This window comes from Chinchilla lanigera, unplaced genomic scaffold (genome assembly GCF_000276665.1).
Source record: "Chinchilla lanigera isolate Chin_1 unplaced genomic scaffold, ChiLan1.0 scaffold00008, whole genome shotgun sequence".
Taxonomy (NCBI): Eukaryota; Metazoa; Chordata; class Mammalia; order Rodentia; family Chinchillidae; genus Chinchilla; species Chinchilla lanigera.
Genome location: NW_004955409.1, coordinates 33,772,345 through 33,787,383, shown reverse-complemented (window position 1 = coordinate 33,787,383; position 15,039 = coordinate 33,772,345). Strand labels below are relative to the sequence as shown.

The following is a 15,039-nucleotide window of genomic DNA, read 5'->3' as shown; positions in this document are numbered from 1 at the left end:
ACAAAGCAGGAATTTATATGCAAAATAACTATAGTACATTTATCAGTAAAAATTTGGTACTGGAAATTTTGAGGATATAGTTTCATTTCAATTTTTATACTTTATTTAAAAAGTGATATGATTTAAATATTGTTCCTATCAGTGAAAAAAATTATGTAAGTTTAAAAAGGGCAATCAAGAGTCACATCAGTGCTCATCAGTGTAACATTAATAAAGGAGTAATTCAGTTAATAAATATGTAAATTTATCAATCTAAGGAAAAGATCTTCATAGCCTTTAAATATCTAAAGGTATAATATCTGGTATGCTTTTAATATGTTTGAAAAAATTGGTAAGGCTTCTTTTGTAAGGAACACACGTTAGGAACTATGCTGTAGAATTTTTCTCTGATTTCCCAACTAAACACTCACTTGTTTGATGCGATCTGGATTAACGGTGGTCTGGGGTTGTAGAATGCTGACGGGTTCCGTCTTGGCCACATTTTGGGGCATTTCTCGAATTTTTTCTGCAATGAATCCATGAACTGCATTCAATGCTTCCACTGTTCCCTGGATCAAGCACACTCGCTCAGTAGTACCTGGAGACAGAAGACCACTTTTCAGCAAACATTCCTTCACATTTTCTTTCCTTTTTTATTATAAAGAGAACAAAATAACAACATAGACAAAACCAAAACAACACAAAAACAATAAAAATCATACAGGGTTTCAAAACTAAATGACAAGAATTAATAGTGGCTGTTATATTACATATTGTTATCTTCAGTGAAGTTGCTCACATTACTAGATGTAAGAATGCAATAACAATCAAACCATTAAAGAGAATAAAAATAATAAAAAATACCTTTAGAAATGATACAGAACTTCACCAAACAAGATAGTAGGAGTTCATCAATGGTTGTTATATTGCATACCGTTGTCTTCAAATTAGTTGTTCAGATTACCAGATATAAGCATGCAAAATTGGTCAAAAAATTTACGCATTAACTGTTCCTTTCAATAAACCATTAGACACCAGCAGTACAAGTATCGAAGCTATCCTTCTATACACATATAGATTTTTTTCCCTTCCTTCTTTCTTTTTCTCCTCTGGTTCATCCCAGTTGTTCCTTCCTTTGAGCAATTTCTTTCCCTTTCATATTATCTACTGTGTATTTTGGGGTTTATTAACTTTCAGGTTCTTATGCAAATTATAATTTCAATAAAATAAAATAACGAAAAGGTAGAGCTCTATATACATATCCCTTTTTATTACTTTTATTCATTCTTTTCTTATTGTTGTAGTTTCAAAAAGGGTCTCTGGATTCTGGCAGCACCAGAGATGTAGAGAATTTGTGAGCATATTAGAAATTCATTGACCTAACAAAAGCTGAGTATTTAAAGAGGCAGTTCCATTTCAAGGTCTTAGGGTTAGAAATTGGTGACAACACATGGACCTGTTTTTCAAAGAGCTTTCTCTTTATAGATAAAAACACCAAAGCCAATAAATATAAGACAGTGTAATATGAAAACTAAAGAAGTATTATAATGGGTGGTCCACTGGGTTCAGGGGTGGATCCCTTGGAAAGTTTACACAGTAAATAAATTTCTAAATTTATAACACCTTCTATTTATTTTCCGTGTTCCTTTTTTTTTGGTACCAGGAATCGAACTCATGACCTTGCACTCACCAGGCAGGTGCTGGGCTGGTGGGCTCTTTCCCCAGCCCCTCCATGTTCTTTTAATTGCAGTAATAATCACTACCTGATATTTTATATTTATTTTTATTTCTTCACTAGAATGAAAGTTTCATGTGGACAATTAGTTTTGCTTTGTGCTGGAGAATCTCCACAAGCTACGATAGTCTCAGTCCTCAGTAAATGAATCAATGCTATCTTTACTTATGATGTATTTTTTAAAAAAGCAGAATATCAGGATTAAAAGAACATTTAAGGGGCTGGGGATTTAGCTCAGCGGCAAAAGCGCCTTCCTGGCAAGCGCAAGGTCGTGAGTTTGGTTCAGTTGATAAAATATTATTTATGATATTTGTTTTTTATTAAATAGATAAAATATACACAGGATTAAAATGAAATTGGCTGGGTCATTCACACAGGTTCTCTAATCAACTCTAATTTTACAAATATACATTAAAGCAAAGAAAATAAATGATTATTTTTTCAGACTATTGTAAGTTTACTGCAGCAGCCTAATATTCAGTGGTAATCATTTCTCCATGTCCCAAAAGAACAAATGAACTCAGTAAACTCAGTTCTCAGAAATCTTTCTTTTCCAAAGAGTTGTAAAAGAAAAAAATCAAAAGATAGCATTTCAAAGTTTGTGAATTCTTTTTGAATTAATATGTGTACTTTCAAGTACCTACAATTTACCCTTTTGATGTTTACTGTTTCCAAATTCTAAACCACTCTGTAAAATTTTTAAATGTATTTTTAGTGCCTACTGGTTTTGTAAAATACTGAGTTTCAGTGCGGTATTTTCATGCTCGTAACATATTTAGGTCATCCTCAAGACTCTTCCTTGCATGCTTCCCCTCCCCTACTTTCATCTCCTTTCTTAGGAAGACTGTAAAATAGCAGGCTCTCTTCTATGTCCATGCCATCTTTTTTTTTTTAAAGATTGCATATATTAGGAAAGTTTATACAATTTTCTTAAAAAATATATTGGGCAAAGTTATGAAAATATAAATATTCAAAATAATCACATGGAGTTTATGTTGCTTCAAAGATTATGATGTACAAACCATTTTTATAGTAAGTTGAAATTTAAAATAAGTGTAAAATATTATTCTAGAAAACACTGAAGAGTTCAAGATATAGGAAGAAAGTATAATTATAGGGGTATATCAAAATTAGATTCTCATAGTTTAAATAAAACATTCAAAAATAGAGTTTACTAGATTTTAGAAAAATTGCAATACAGAGTAAATATACCGGTCATTTGTAATGAAGGGTAGGATGTATAAAGTTTAATGTGAGTTTGTGCGCTTAACTTTGTTTCTCTTAAATAACTTTTCTTCTCCTTGTCTGTATTGTCTTTGTGGCTCTTGGGTAAAATCTCGTTTATACAGATGCTCCAGAGAGATTTGGTGAGACTGCATTAACTATCCAGGAAGCGAGCAGAAAGTGCGAGAACTCAGCACAAAACACAAAACGTAGGGCACGTTACATTATTGCTGTTTGGAAACAACCGAATACTCTTATATGGAAACTCAGAGTCTAATTTAAGTAGGATTTTAAAAAATACAGCATGGTGCTAAGTAACTAAAGATGTTGCACAACCCACATAGTTCTTAAAATTTAGATCTGACATAATACATTTCACATCTGACCCCACAGTAAACCCCAATACTGTTCAGATTATATAGGCTAACAAACAGTGAATGGAAATCACTGAACCATGATGAAATGACTGTCTGAAATCAAATTTTACATAACCGTGTAATACAATTTTAACATAATATTTTGTTCAGTTACAGTTCAAATTCTCTGGTAGTGAAAGTCTATAATTTATACTAGAACTACTCCAAAAAGAAGAAAGAAGAACAAAAAAGGAGAGCAAAAAGGAGCGGATACATCTATCACTGGGAAACAGTACTATCCCCAGAAGACACGCAGGCATATTCTTCTACTGAACTCTAATGGCCTTTTCACTCAGGTAAGACAAAACCATAATTTTTAGGAGGAAATCACAAAAAGGAATCCTGTCAGATATGTGACCAAACTATGTAACACAAATGAGCCTATAAATCACAAAAGTTGCTAGATTTTGTCATTTTAAAGGCTTTCAGACTCCATTACTGTCTAAACTGAACTGCCACTTATTTATCATTTTATTTGCTGAACAGTAGCATTTACTTCTCTTTGCAACAGACTAGTAACAAAAGCCAAAAATAAGCCACATAAAGGTACATTCCCATATTCTGCATAATGTAAAAATACAGGTGACTAAGAGAGTATCAATTTTAAATTATACTTTTTAAGGGACAAATTAAAAAGATTTGTAATTGACCCCACAAGGGGTCACTATCAAATAAAAAAGTCATACATGAAATCATTTTATTTCTTGATTTCACATGCAATGCTGAAAAAGCACAAGTTCCTGAAACCAGGTACAGTTACCAAACAGGTTTCACAGAAAAGTTCTCATAGACATCTAATGAAATACATCGATTCTATGCTGGCTTTGGCGAGCCCCTTAATCAGCCCTGCTCCTGTCTGGGGCTCTCAGGTACTTGAACACTAAGTCCTTCCCCAAGTCCTCCACACCTCGTGCTCTAAAAGCATAATTTGCCTTTTTGTATTATACCATTACCAACAACAGAAAATGTGGAATCGTTCCATTGCTTAAAGACATGGATGAGTTAGAAAACTACTCTTTGGAAATGTAATAAAATAACTAACTTAAGCAAAGATCATAAATGCATAGCATCAATGGATAAAAGTTAAATGGGAATTTTCAGTGAACACATCAGAGTGACACCAACTTACTTCGGTGGTCAGCACTACCATGATGAAGAAGGCGAGAACCACACAGTTTGGGCCTCACGATGTGATGCAGTATGAAGCGCAGGGCCAGTCATGAAGCATGTGCCCACAGGCAGCTGAACCTAAGTCCAGTGCAGCACTGTACTACTTTACACTTACAGCTAATACTCAGAATAACCACGGAGATGACACAATAAGAAAGCAAAAATATCAGTCAAGAATATAAGATAGTTTACAAAAATTAAGCAGTTTCATCAACAACGGATTATTCTACAGAGGAAAAGAAACTTAACTAAGGTCTTATGATCCAATGTAAGTTAGAGTTTGACTGAATCCAAATTCAAACAACTTTTATTTGAAACACAATTGAAGCAGATAAGAACTGAGTATTACACAGTATCAAAGAATTACTGTTAATTTTAAGTTATGATTATGATAAATTAGGAAAAAGCATTTTTCTTTTTCATTCTTTTCTTTTCTCAAGATGCATCCTGAAATATAGACTGGAAAAATCATGTGGAATAGCCAAAAAGAGTAAATGAAATACACATATGGTAAAATTTTAAATTATTGATACAGATGAAAGGCATAAAGAGATTAATTACACTGTTTTTCTTTTATGTATATTTGAAATTTTCATCAGAATGAAATTTACAAGCCTTCCTTGACCTCACGCGCTTATTCTAGTTGCAGCACTCCATTTCCTTACTCTGAAAATTTTTGAACTTTAAATATACTTGTTTTCCACTCCTCACTATGCAATCTTCAATCCAACTGAACAGGACTTCTGCCCCTCAACTCTACTCCACTTTGGCATTTGTCCTACAACTCCACTGAACCCATGCATCACCGTTACACCTAGACACACCCACTACTCAGGTCTGTGTGCCATTTCCCCATTACCAATGTATAATACTGTTTGCCATTCTGTTCTTAGAACAGTTCACTGGGCTTCCTAGGTTCTGGCTTTTACTCCATTCATTCACTTGCTAACCATTTACTGAGTTCCTGCTAAGTAAGTATTAGATAGAAGCTGAAGATACAGCAATGATCAGGCAACTCTTTCACTGTCCTGTGGAACTCAGAGTCTAGTCTGTGTAAACAAACACTATAATAAAACAAAATATACAGAGAAAATATCAAAAGCAAATAAATGATATTCAGAAAATTAGTGATTAATAAAAGACTGAACGAAGATAAAAAGGAAAGAAAAAGACTTCGCTATGTTTCCTTCTGTACTTATAAAACCTACGCACAGGACCTGGAACATGATAAGATGTTCAGCAAGTTTTTCTGAGTAAATGAACTAACTCTGTGAGTCTAGATTTTCTTCAGTTTGGAAACATATATACAAGTGAATGATTAGTGTCTATGGCGATTTGATCTATAAAACATCTGTAAAGCCAGTAAGTCTATTTGAGTTTATGAGATCAGTCAATGCATATGAAAATAAATATATTTTAGGAAATTATTTAAAACTATGAGTTATAAATTCTGTATCTTTATGTCCATAAAAAAGGGCACTCAGTAAAAAGATCTTAGGCAAAGATACTAGGATATATAATAAATAATTCAACAGTTTATTTTTGAGATTAAGCATGTAATTCACTCTAATAATGTTAGGGGGAAGAAGAGTACTTTTTGCTGTCATCTAGTAAAAAGTCTAAAAGTTCTAGATACATGAGACCTATTTCAAAGTAGAATGTGTCTATTACAGAATAATGGGCGTACACTATTGGGCTGACCCACATACAGTATTTCAAACCTATGAGGAAAATTATTAAACATCTTACTTGAATATAAAAAAAATTACTTAAGTGTATACAGGTCAAGCATCCTTAATTCAAAAGTCCAAAATCTGAAATTCTACAAATGTAAAACTTTTGGAACGATGCTGAAAATTTTCCAACTTTGGAACATTTCAAATACCAAATTTTCAGATTAGGAATGCTCCACTAGTAAAGTCTAGACAATCCTCTTAAATCTAAAAATCTGAACATTGGAAAATGAAATATTTCTAACCTCTATTCCTACTGAGAATATGACTACTGTAGAATCAAAATGCAGACACATTATTGAACTCTACAAGAAATACAACTGCTATTCAAAAGCATGGAATCTGGCTGCAAAACATCTCAAAATGTAACATCAATACAATAAATCTAACAGCATGTTTATTAATATTTCTGTGGTAACCTACAGACAACACTTTTGGGCTCAAAACTAACTGAAGAAAATGGAAAGGCCAATTAATTCTGCGACAGGTAAAAACTGACTTTTAAAATAATACACAATATTTAAGTAGTTTTTCCAGTAAGAAAACAGCAACTTACTGTGCTGAGAAATTACTAATTCCAGACAGCTATTATGCTGGATAGGCAAACCTTCTTTCTTTCAACAAAACTTTAGCTTCTACCATTTCAAGAAATATCTCCCAATGTATTATGTATTTTCAAGTATATTTAATATTTTCTTGATGTTCAAGATCAATTATATAATTCTGGGTAGTAATAAAGTAGAAATTTTTAGATTTCCTTATGAATTTACATGCATTTACACAAATAGTGCTTTTCCCTCCTTTTCTTATTAGTGCATATTTGCAATACATAATAGGAATACTCATCTTGGGGAACTGGTAGAAATATATGCAACACCTTGAACTTTTATATAGGGGCCTTGTGACAGGTATCTGTCTTTTGTAGTTTTCATCTCTCTTTGGTTGTCATTTATCCCTGATGTTTGTTAGCACATTTAATTATAACAGGGTCCTCTGCTTCTAATCTTTAATGGGTTTATAAACAGCCAAGCAAAGCTGGTCAAATTATATAAGCTGTTAATAAAACTTATTTAAAACGATAGGGAATTCTTGACTTTTGTAAGACTTAATTTGACTGGCATTTTTGGGGGGAGGGGCCTTTATTTCCTAATTTGGGATCAGTATCAATAGATAAAATATTAACTTTAATGTTTTTCAAATGTTTAAAACTGTATGAAGGTATGTGAATTTTATAAATTATAAGAATGTCTCTTCTATAATAAAGGAAGCCACAATGAAGTGTTCCAGTATCCTCAACCTACAATAATGATAATTACTTGTGCTACGTTTTTATGATTTTAAAAAGTGTACATATTAACTCATCAACTTCCTTTTAGTTTAATGATTAAAAGTAAGGGATCATCAGTACCAGCTAATGTCATGTTTTCTCTGTCATTAGTATGAAATGTGAATTACTAAAAACCAGAGAATAAGAGTAATTGCAATGGTAAGATTAACAGATTAAAACTGTTGAAGAATGCTCACCCATGATTTCATTTTAATACACTTCCTTTCCACAGACCATGTTATGATGTCTATACTATACCATCCATAATCACCTATACATGAGAAACATTTGTTATTAATGCTTTTATAAACAGAATATTCACGTGCATTTCTTAGAGTGCCATGTTTATTGCAGTACTGACATCAGCAACAGACCCATTTAAAGAAACTCATGTGTTTGACAGACCTAATAATATAGTTGTAAAGTCTTTCAGAAGAAAATACATATTTCACTCATCTACAGAAATGAAGCAGTGGCACAGGCCTATAATCCCAGACTTGGGAGGCTGAGGTAGCAGAATAAGAAGTTCGTATCTCACCTGGGCAACTTAACAAGATCCTATCTCAAAAAAAAATTAAAAAGGGGTAAGAATGTAGCTTAGTGGGAGAATGTCCTTTAGTTTAGTCCTAGTCTCTCTCTCCCTCTCTCTCTCTCTCACACACACACACACACACACACAAGAGCAATGGTTAAATTAAAATTTTAAGCAATTTTATAACTTGCACATCAGAATATTATTCTAAATGTCTTAAACAGTGAGTATACTTTCTTATGTTTACACATCAGTTTATGATTTATACAAAATACACATTAATTTATATTAGCAATATAATTATAAATTATATATATCATTTTATATACACAGATATTCACAATCTAAAATCTTAGTATTCACAGGAACTAATATCATCTTCAATTTATGCATACGAGAATGAAACCAATACAGCAAATGCTGAGATAAGGTCCTATCAAATAATGATTTGTTTCTCAAGTGCACCACATACCTACTGAAAATGTACCACCAGGTCTGGCAGTGAATTAAAATATTTAAGAATGTCACATGTTTCAGCTTTTTTATGGAAAAGTAATTCTCAGGCAAGACTGAAATTTGTTTGTTTGTGGGGCTGGGGGTCGAACCCAGGGCCTTGTGCATGCTAGGCAAGAACTCTACCACTGAGCCACATCCTCTGCCCTGAAATTCTTAAAAATACACTAAATCATGTCAGTAATGTCTCTTCATAGTTTTAATCTAACACTGGCATAAAAATTAGAGAAATGATTGACCCTTCTTGAGGAGATGAGACCATCATGAGAGATGGTTAATAACTGTGTGGGCTATTAATATTATTTTTATAACACATTTTCAGATCAATAAATGAACTTGCAAAAAGTGCCATAAAATTAAGTTCAATTTGTAATTTCAGCTTTTAGACTACTGTAATGCTATGCACATTTGAAAACAGTTTCTAGCCTACAATTACGAAGGGCAAAATGCACTATTTTAAGAAAAGGCCACGGAGAAACACAAATCACAGGAACTGACATCTTATGGCACAGAGTAGTAATTACTTTTCTTCTCCAAGTGACTAAACTCTCTATATGAAAATGTCTCTATTATACTTTTAAATTGTAAAAATTTTTAAAATGCCATATAACATAATTTAGTTTGAAGGTAACATATTGAAGGTTTGAGTAGTTGTTTATAGAATATGCTTTAACATTAAAATATATCCAAGCAAGCCAAAGGATAAGTAGATACTTTTCAGAAAAATCTAAAGGATACTCATTCTTCAGCAGTCTGAGAAAGAGGAATGAATGGCAAGCAAATTAAACACCGTTTAGCTCCAAACTACTTGTTCAATGTCTTATGCATGCAAATGGCATACTAACTTAATTAGTCATTCTCATAATGAAACATTATCTGCACAGGAAATTTTAACTTCTCAAAAAACCCTGAAACCAGACATATCCAAAAATTTAAATAACAACGATAATTGCTCACATATATACTGTAATCCATCTCCAGATTCTAAGCTGTGAAGCAATGCAGAAGTTCAAAACAACGGCTGGTCATTCAACCTTAACACAGTGTTATTCTAAATTTAATATCATTACAACACTTCCAGTTTGGTCAGTATTACTACCTTTCAACTTTTAACATGAATTATATGCGTCTAACACGGCCAAGAAAAATTTCATTGGACATTTAATTATATTCTTATATATACAAATAAAAAGACAGTTGCTGACTTGTCACCATCCTAATTGTGCTTATCGTTTCTGACACTGATTTCTGCTCTCAATTTCTGCTGTAAGAAAAATATCATTTAAAAATCTTCTAGCTATCCTTATGTTCTAAGGGAAATTTCTTGGCATAATTTTACAGACTACACTTGGGAGCTGCAGAAACACTGCAACAAATATGGGACACAGGATCAAGATCAGAAATTCAGAAGTGCGGAGGCACACACAGCAAAGTCACGTGACGATAAGGGCCACCTGGCGGGGCAGCAGCCTGGAGCACAGCTGCCTGTCACCTGAGAGAAAAAGCTCTCTTTGGTGATAACCCCATTTCCAACATTTCACAAAGATATCACCTTTGCGATCCAATAAAGATTACACAGAAACTATTCCTTATTTTCTAAGAAGAGTTATTTACACAATGCTGTATAATGAGCCCCTAGTTAATATGAAGGCAACGGCCACAGGTCCCCAGGTTTCAAGAAGGAAGGAATTATTAGAGTCCGAGAATGAGTAACAGGTATCAAAACTGTTGAACACATGCACTATATCAAGTAAAGATAAAAGTGTGAAGGACGACAACCCTTTCTTTAACTTGCCAAAAGAAGAAAAATGCAGGAATAAATTTAAGAAGCTTGGGAAAATGACAGAAATACTAAACTGTATGTAATTTGCATTAAAAATTAAAAGGCATTAAGTTGGGGCAGTTTCTGTGTGTCAATATTATATACAATGGCAATTAAAATATTTTACATACAACAAAACCCTGGCCATTTTAACCATTTTAGGCATGTAATTCAGTAGTAGTAATTATATTCAAATCACTGCCCAAGCACTCCTATTTCCAAACTTTTTCATCATCCCATAGATGAGCTCAGTTACTATTAATAAATATCTCTCCTTCCCACGTGCCCTGGTAACTTTTAATCTACTTCTCTCCCTATATGTCTGTCTAATCTACATATTTAAAATAGGTAGAATAATACAGTATTTGTGCTTTTGGGCTGCTTTATTTTACTAGGATGTTTTCAAGGTGCATTCTTGCTATAAAATATATTAAAATTTCAATCCTTTTTGAGTGAATAATACTTCATTCCATTTTATGTATACAGCATTTTTTTATCTGTTTATGGATGCATAACTCACTTCCACCTCTTGGCTGTTGTGAATAACACTGCTATTAGTTTCTAATTTTGTTCTTTTTCAAGACTTTCCCTGTTGGCACATTTTGTAATTGACTGCCTTTTCTGTTGTAAGTTTTTAGAAGGTCTTTTCATTCTGGATCTTACATTTTTGTTGATTTTTATTTTTTATTCATATATGACTGCATTCCTCGTGGGGAGCTGCTACGTGTATGTATCCTCATCCTTTTTACCTTTCCTTCCCCTCCCCTCCCTCCCTCTCCCTCCCCCTCTCTCCCCTTTGTCTCCTCCCTTTTTGCAAAAGATCTATCCCCCTATTTCTTATTAACTCTTATTTTGCTTTTTATGTGTATTTTGGGTTTCTCATATAAGAGAAACCACGTGACATTTAAGCTCATGTGTCTGATTTATTTCACTTAGCATTATGGTTTCAAGTGCATCCATTTTCCTACAAATGACTCAAGTTTATCCTATAATATGGAAGAGTAATACTCCACTATATATAAACACACTTTATCAATTCATGTGTTAATAAAACACATAGGTCACTTCCAAGATTTAGCCATCAAGAATTGTGCTGTTAAATACACAGGTATACATGTAATACTGAAATATGATGTCTTTAACTCAGGAAGATACCTAGAAGGGGAATAGCTGGGTCGAAAACAATTTTTATTTTTAGTTTGGCTATTAAAATTTGATTTATTTGTATTTTCCCTTTTTCTGAAATTGTCTTTTCACTTTTTTCCTTTTGTGCACAGAACTGTTAAAATTTTAAGAAAGTTCAGTTTATTTTATTTCCTTTGGTTGTTGCTGCTTTTTGTGATACATCAAAGAATTTATTCTGTAAATCCAAGGTCTCAAAGAACTACCTAGGGGCCGGGAACATAGCTCAGCAGTGCAACCTGGCAAGCGCAAGGCATTGAGTTTGATTCCCACTACCAAAAAAAAAGAACTACCTTTATGTTTTCTTCTAGAGTTTTACGGTTTTAGCTCTTAGATTTAGATCACTTTTTTTTATTTTAAGAGACCTTCTTTTATTGGTGAGTTGGGGGAATCTCAGTACATTATGCGCTGCATACAGGATGGTCTCCTGGGCTCAAGCAACCTCCCTGGCTCATTCCCCTAAGCAGCTGGAACTACAGATGCATGACTCTATACATTAGCATTATTTGAGTTAAGTTTTATATGTAATGTGCAGTAGGATTCTGACTTCACTTTATGCCTGTGGGAATTGTTTGTCCAGCACCCTTTGCTGAAGAAACTGGTCTCTTCCCACTAAAAAGAGTTGGTACCCTTGTCAAAAGTTAACTGGTCATCAGTACATGGGTTTATTACTAGACTCAGATAATGTTCCATTATTTTATATGTCTATGCTTATACAATCAGGAGTCTGTTTTGATTAGTGTAGCATTATAGTATGTTCTGAAATTAGAAAAACAATATTTTCAGTTTTGTTTTCTTCTTTTTCAATACTGTTTTATATATTCTGTGTGTCAATATTATATCTATATCTATATCTATCTTTATAATTCCATACGATTAAAGATCAGGTTTTCCACTTCTAGAAAAAAAGCTTTGAAACTCTGATAGGAATTAAAATGAATCTGTAAATTCTCTGCAGTAATACTGACATCTTAATAATATTCAGTCTTTCTGCCCAGGAAATGGGTTGGCTTTCATTTCATTAGAACTTGCTTTTTACCTCTTTCTTCAAGGTATTTTATTATTTTAGGTATCTCAGGAAATGAATTGCTTTATAACTGCCTTTTCAGATAGTTGATTGCTGGTATATAAAACACACTGTTTTCCTGTACCCTGCAATTTTGCTGAATTTGTTTGTTAGTTTTAGTACCTTCATGGTAGATTCTTTGGGGTTTCCTATATATAGCACTTTATCTACGGAGACAGTTTTATTGATTCCAATTAGGATACCTTTTTGTTTTCTTGTTCTTTTATTCTCACTAGAACTACTGATATAGTAGTGGTGAAAACAGAACTCATTGTTTTCTTCCTTATTACATAGGAAACCTTCCAGTAATTACTATTGTGATGTCAGCTATGAGTTTTCCCTTTATAATACTGACAGAAATTGGCAATATTTCATCAAGAAATAAATTACAAACCCATCACTACCTCATCCTGGTGTTCAGTGTTTTTCTTGGGCACTGAAGCTATCCTATGACCATGATACTGAGAACAAACAAAAAAATGCAAATAGTTATAGCATACTATCATACATTTAAGTAAAAAACATAGGTTTGAGATTGAAGGTGAAGATAGAAATTGTTCAAAATTCTTCACCATATTTGCTAAAAGTTGCATCATTTTATACAAATAATGAATCATTATTCAATATTGAAGAATAAGTTATTACAAATGAAAGACTCTCAGAACATTTTAAGAGTTATTAGGGCTAAAGTTGAGACATGAAAATAGATAACACATGGATTGGATACCTTTGTGACTGCAGCTTAGAACAGGTGTTGTGTTTCTGTGACGCAATGAACTGAACTTACAGTTCTGAGTAACTCTGAACTGAATTACACCCACTGTAATTTTAAAAATGTTTCATAGTATTATAAACTGGGGTCCTATACTTCCGTAACTCCAATTCTTATTTTAAATAAGCCTCTGTCCTTTACCTCTTTTATTCTGAATTATTAAAATGTTATGAGGGAGGCATGCTATAACTGACAGAATCCCAGGTTAGACATTATTCAGAACATAACAGGTATTCCCTGTCGGACGCATACACGCAGTGACATAGAAATACACAATTATTTACAGCCTCAAAACTCCTGACTCCCAGGTTGGTCCTGCTGACTCTAATCCACTTGAAGACAGATCCTTGGACTGCTGGTCACTTACTGGCCTCTGGTCTGCGCGAAGACAGATAACTGGCTCTCTGTCTCCCTTTGGCTTTTCCATCAAAAAGGATCTCTTAGCCTTTGGTTTTCTATTTGCTGTCCCTGCAGTCTGGCTTTCAGCCTCTACTCATTAACCTGCTCCCTTTGAACAAGTCCTTGAGTAGTCCTCACTTAGTTCATTCCAGCCAACTCACCCCCACCATTAGTGACCGCAGCTCTTTAATATCTCATTGTCTGTACCTTCCCCCATCTAAGACTACCAAGTAATACAAAGAACCATACAAGGAAGACCAGTAGGTCCATAGCATTAAAATAATCCGGACTAGAACATGTAACTGCCTGTCTCCTCCATCGTTCCTCTTACTGTGTATCTGGTACAAGAAGTCTGACTTTCTTCAGTCACCAATGATACTCTCAGCTCAGAGCCTTCCCCACATCCCTGAACCTCACCCAGTTCCCAACCTCCCGTTTTCTACACCTCTTCACAGTGCCCTCTGTTCTCTCGGTTTCAGCATATGCCCCACATTCAAATGCATTTTTACAAAAGGTTCCTGTTACCGTCACCCATTAGGTAAACCCTGGCTGTTTCCTCGTCTCTTTGTATGCCGCAGACTACTACCACATTTCTCTCCTCTCCAATTTTAAGTTATGCTGAACCAAAACGTGTTTAGTTATACTTCCGAGTCCAATTTGCTACTTTCTTTTTCTCTCTGTCATCATTTCTCCTTTTCTTTCAAAATTCTGGAATCAAAAATTCAACAGGTGTACAAGTAAGAAGCAAAGTAAATGAGCTGCTAAAGTTTTCAGGCAAGACAGAATGGTTGGCATACTGTTAAATTACAAGCAATGAAGAAAAACATTCAGCGCTTTGGTGTTTCATATTTTTTCCATGTTTTCTTAAGGAAACAATTGCTTTTTTTGGTTCCTTGCTGCTACTCTCTTCCAAGAAAATTCTCACTTATTTTCATGATTGTAAATTTCATAAAAAATATATTATGTATTAACTTATTCTCTTCCTACTAACACTTTCCTAGTCTAAGCCTTCACTGTCTCTAAACAGGTCATTGGCCTGTTCAGTCTTTGCCATAGTCTGCTATAGTTCGTTAATAGTCTGCTAATTTTGCCCTCGTCTGCTAATTACCTGCTTTACTTTTTGCTCTTCTACCTCTTACTCCTTACTCAGAGTCGCTTTTAGAATATGC

The 15,039-nt window shown here is 33.8% G+C and overlaps 1 protein-coding gene and 1 long non-coding RNA gene across 2 annotated transcripts in view; one reads left to right on the top strand and one right to left on the bottom strand.

Moving 5' to 3' along the window:
• Positions 1-10,204, top strand: part of LOC102018366 — a 63,615-nt gene extending 53,411 nt beyond the window's left edge. Inside the window, exons 2-3 of the long non-coding RNA XR_259801.1 lie at positions 3,466-3,650; positions 9,971-10,204. This is a non-coding gene — a long non-coding RNA (uncharacterized LOC102018366). The remainder of the gene's footprint in view (positions 1-3,465; positions 3,651-9,970) is intronic.
• Positions 1-15,039, bottom strand: part of Nova1 (neuro-oncological ventral antigen 1) — a gene marked incomplete at its 5' end in the record, with an annotated part of 138,410 nt that overhangs the window by 32,973 nt on the left and 90,398 nt on the right. Inside the window, 1 exon segment of the mRNA XM_013510444.1 lies at positions 411-577. Within this exon segment, the coding sequence (XP_013365898.1) occupies positions 411-577 (167 nt within the window).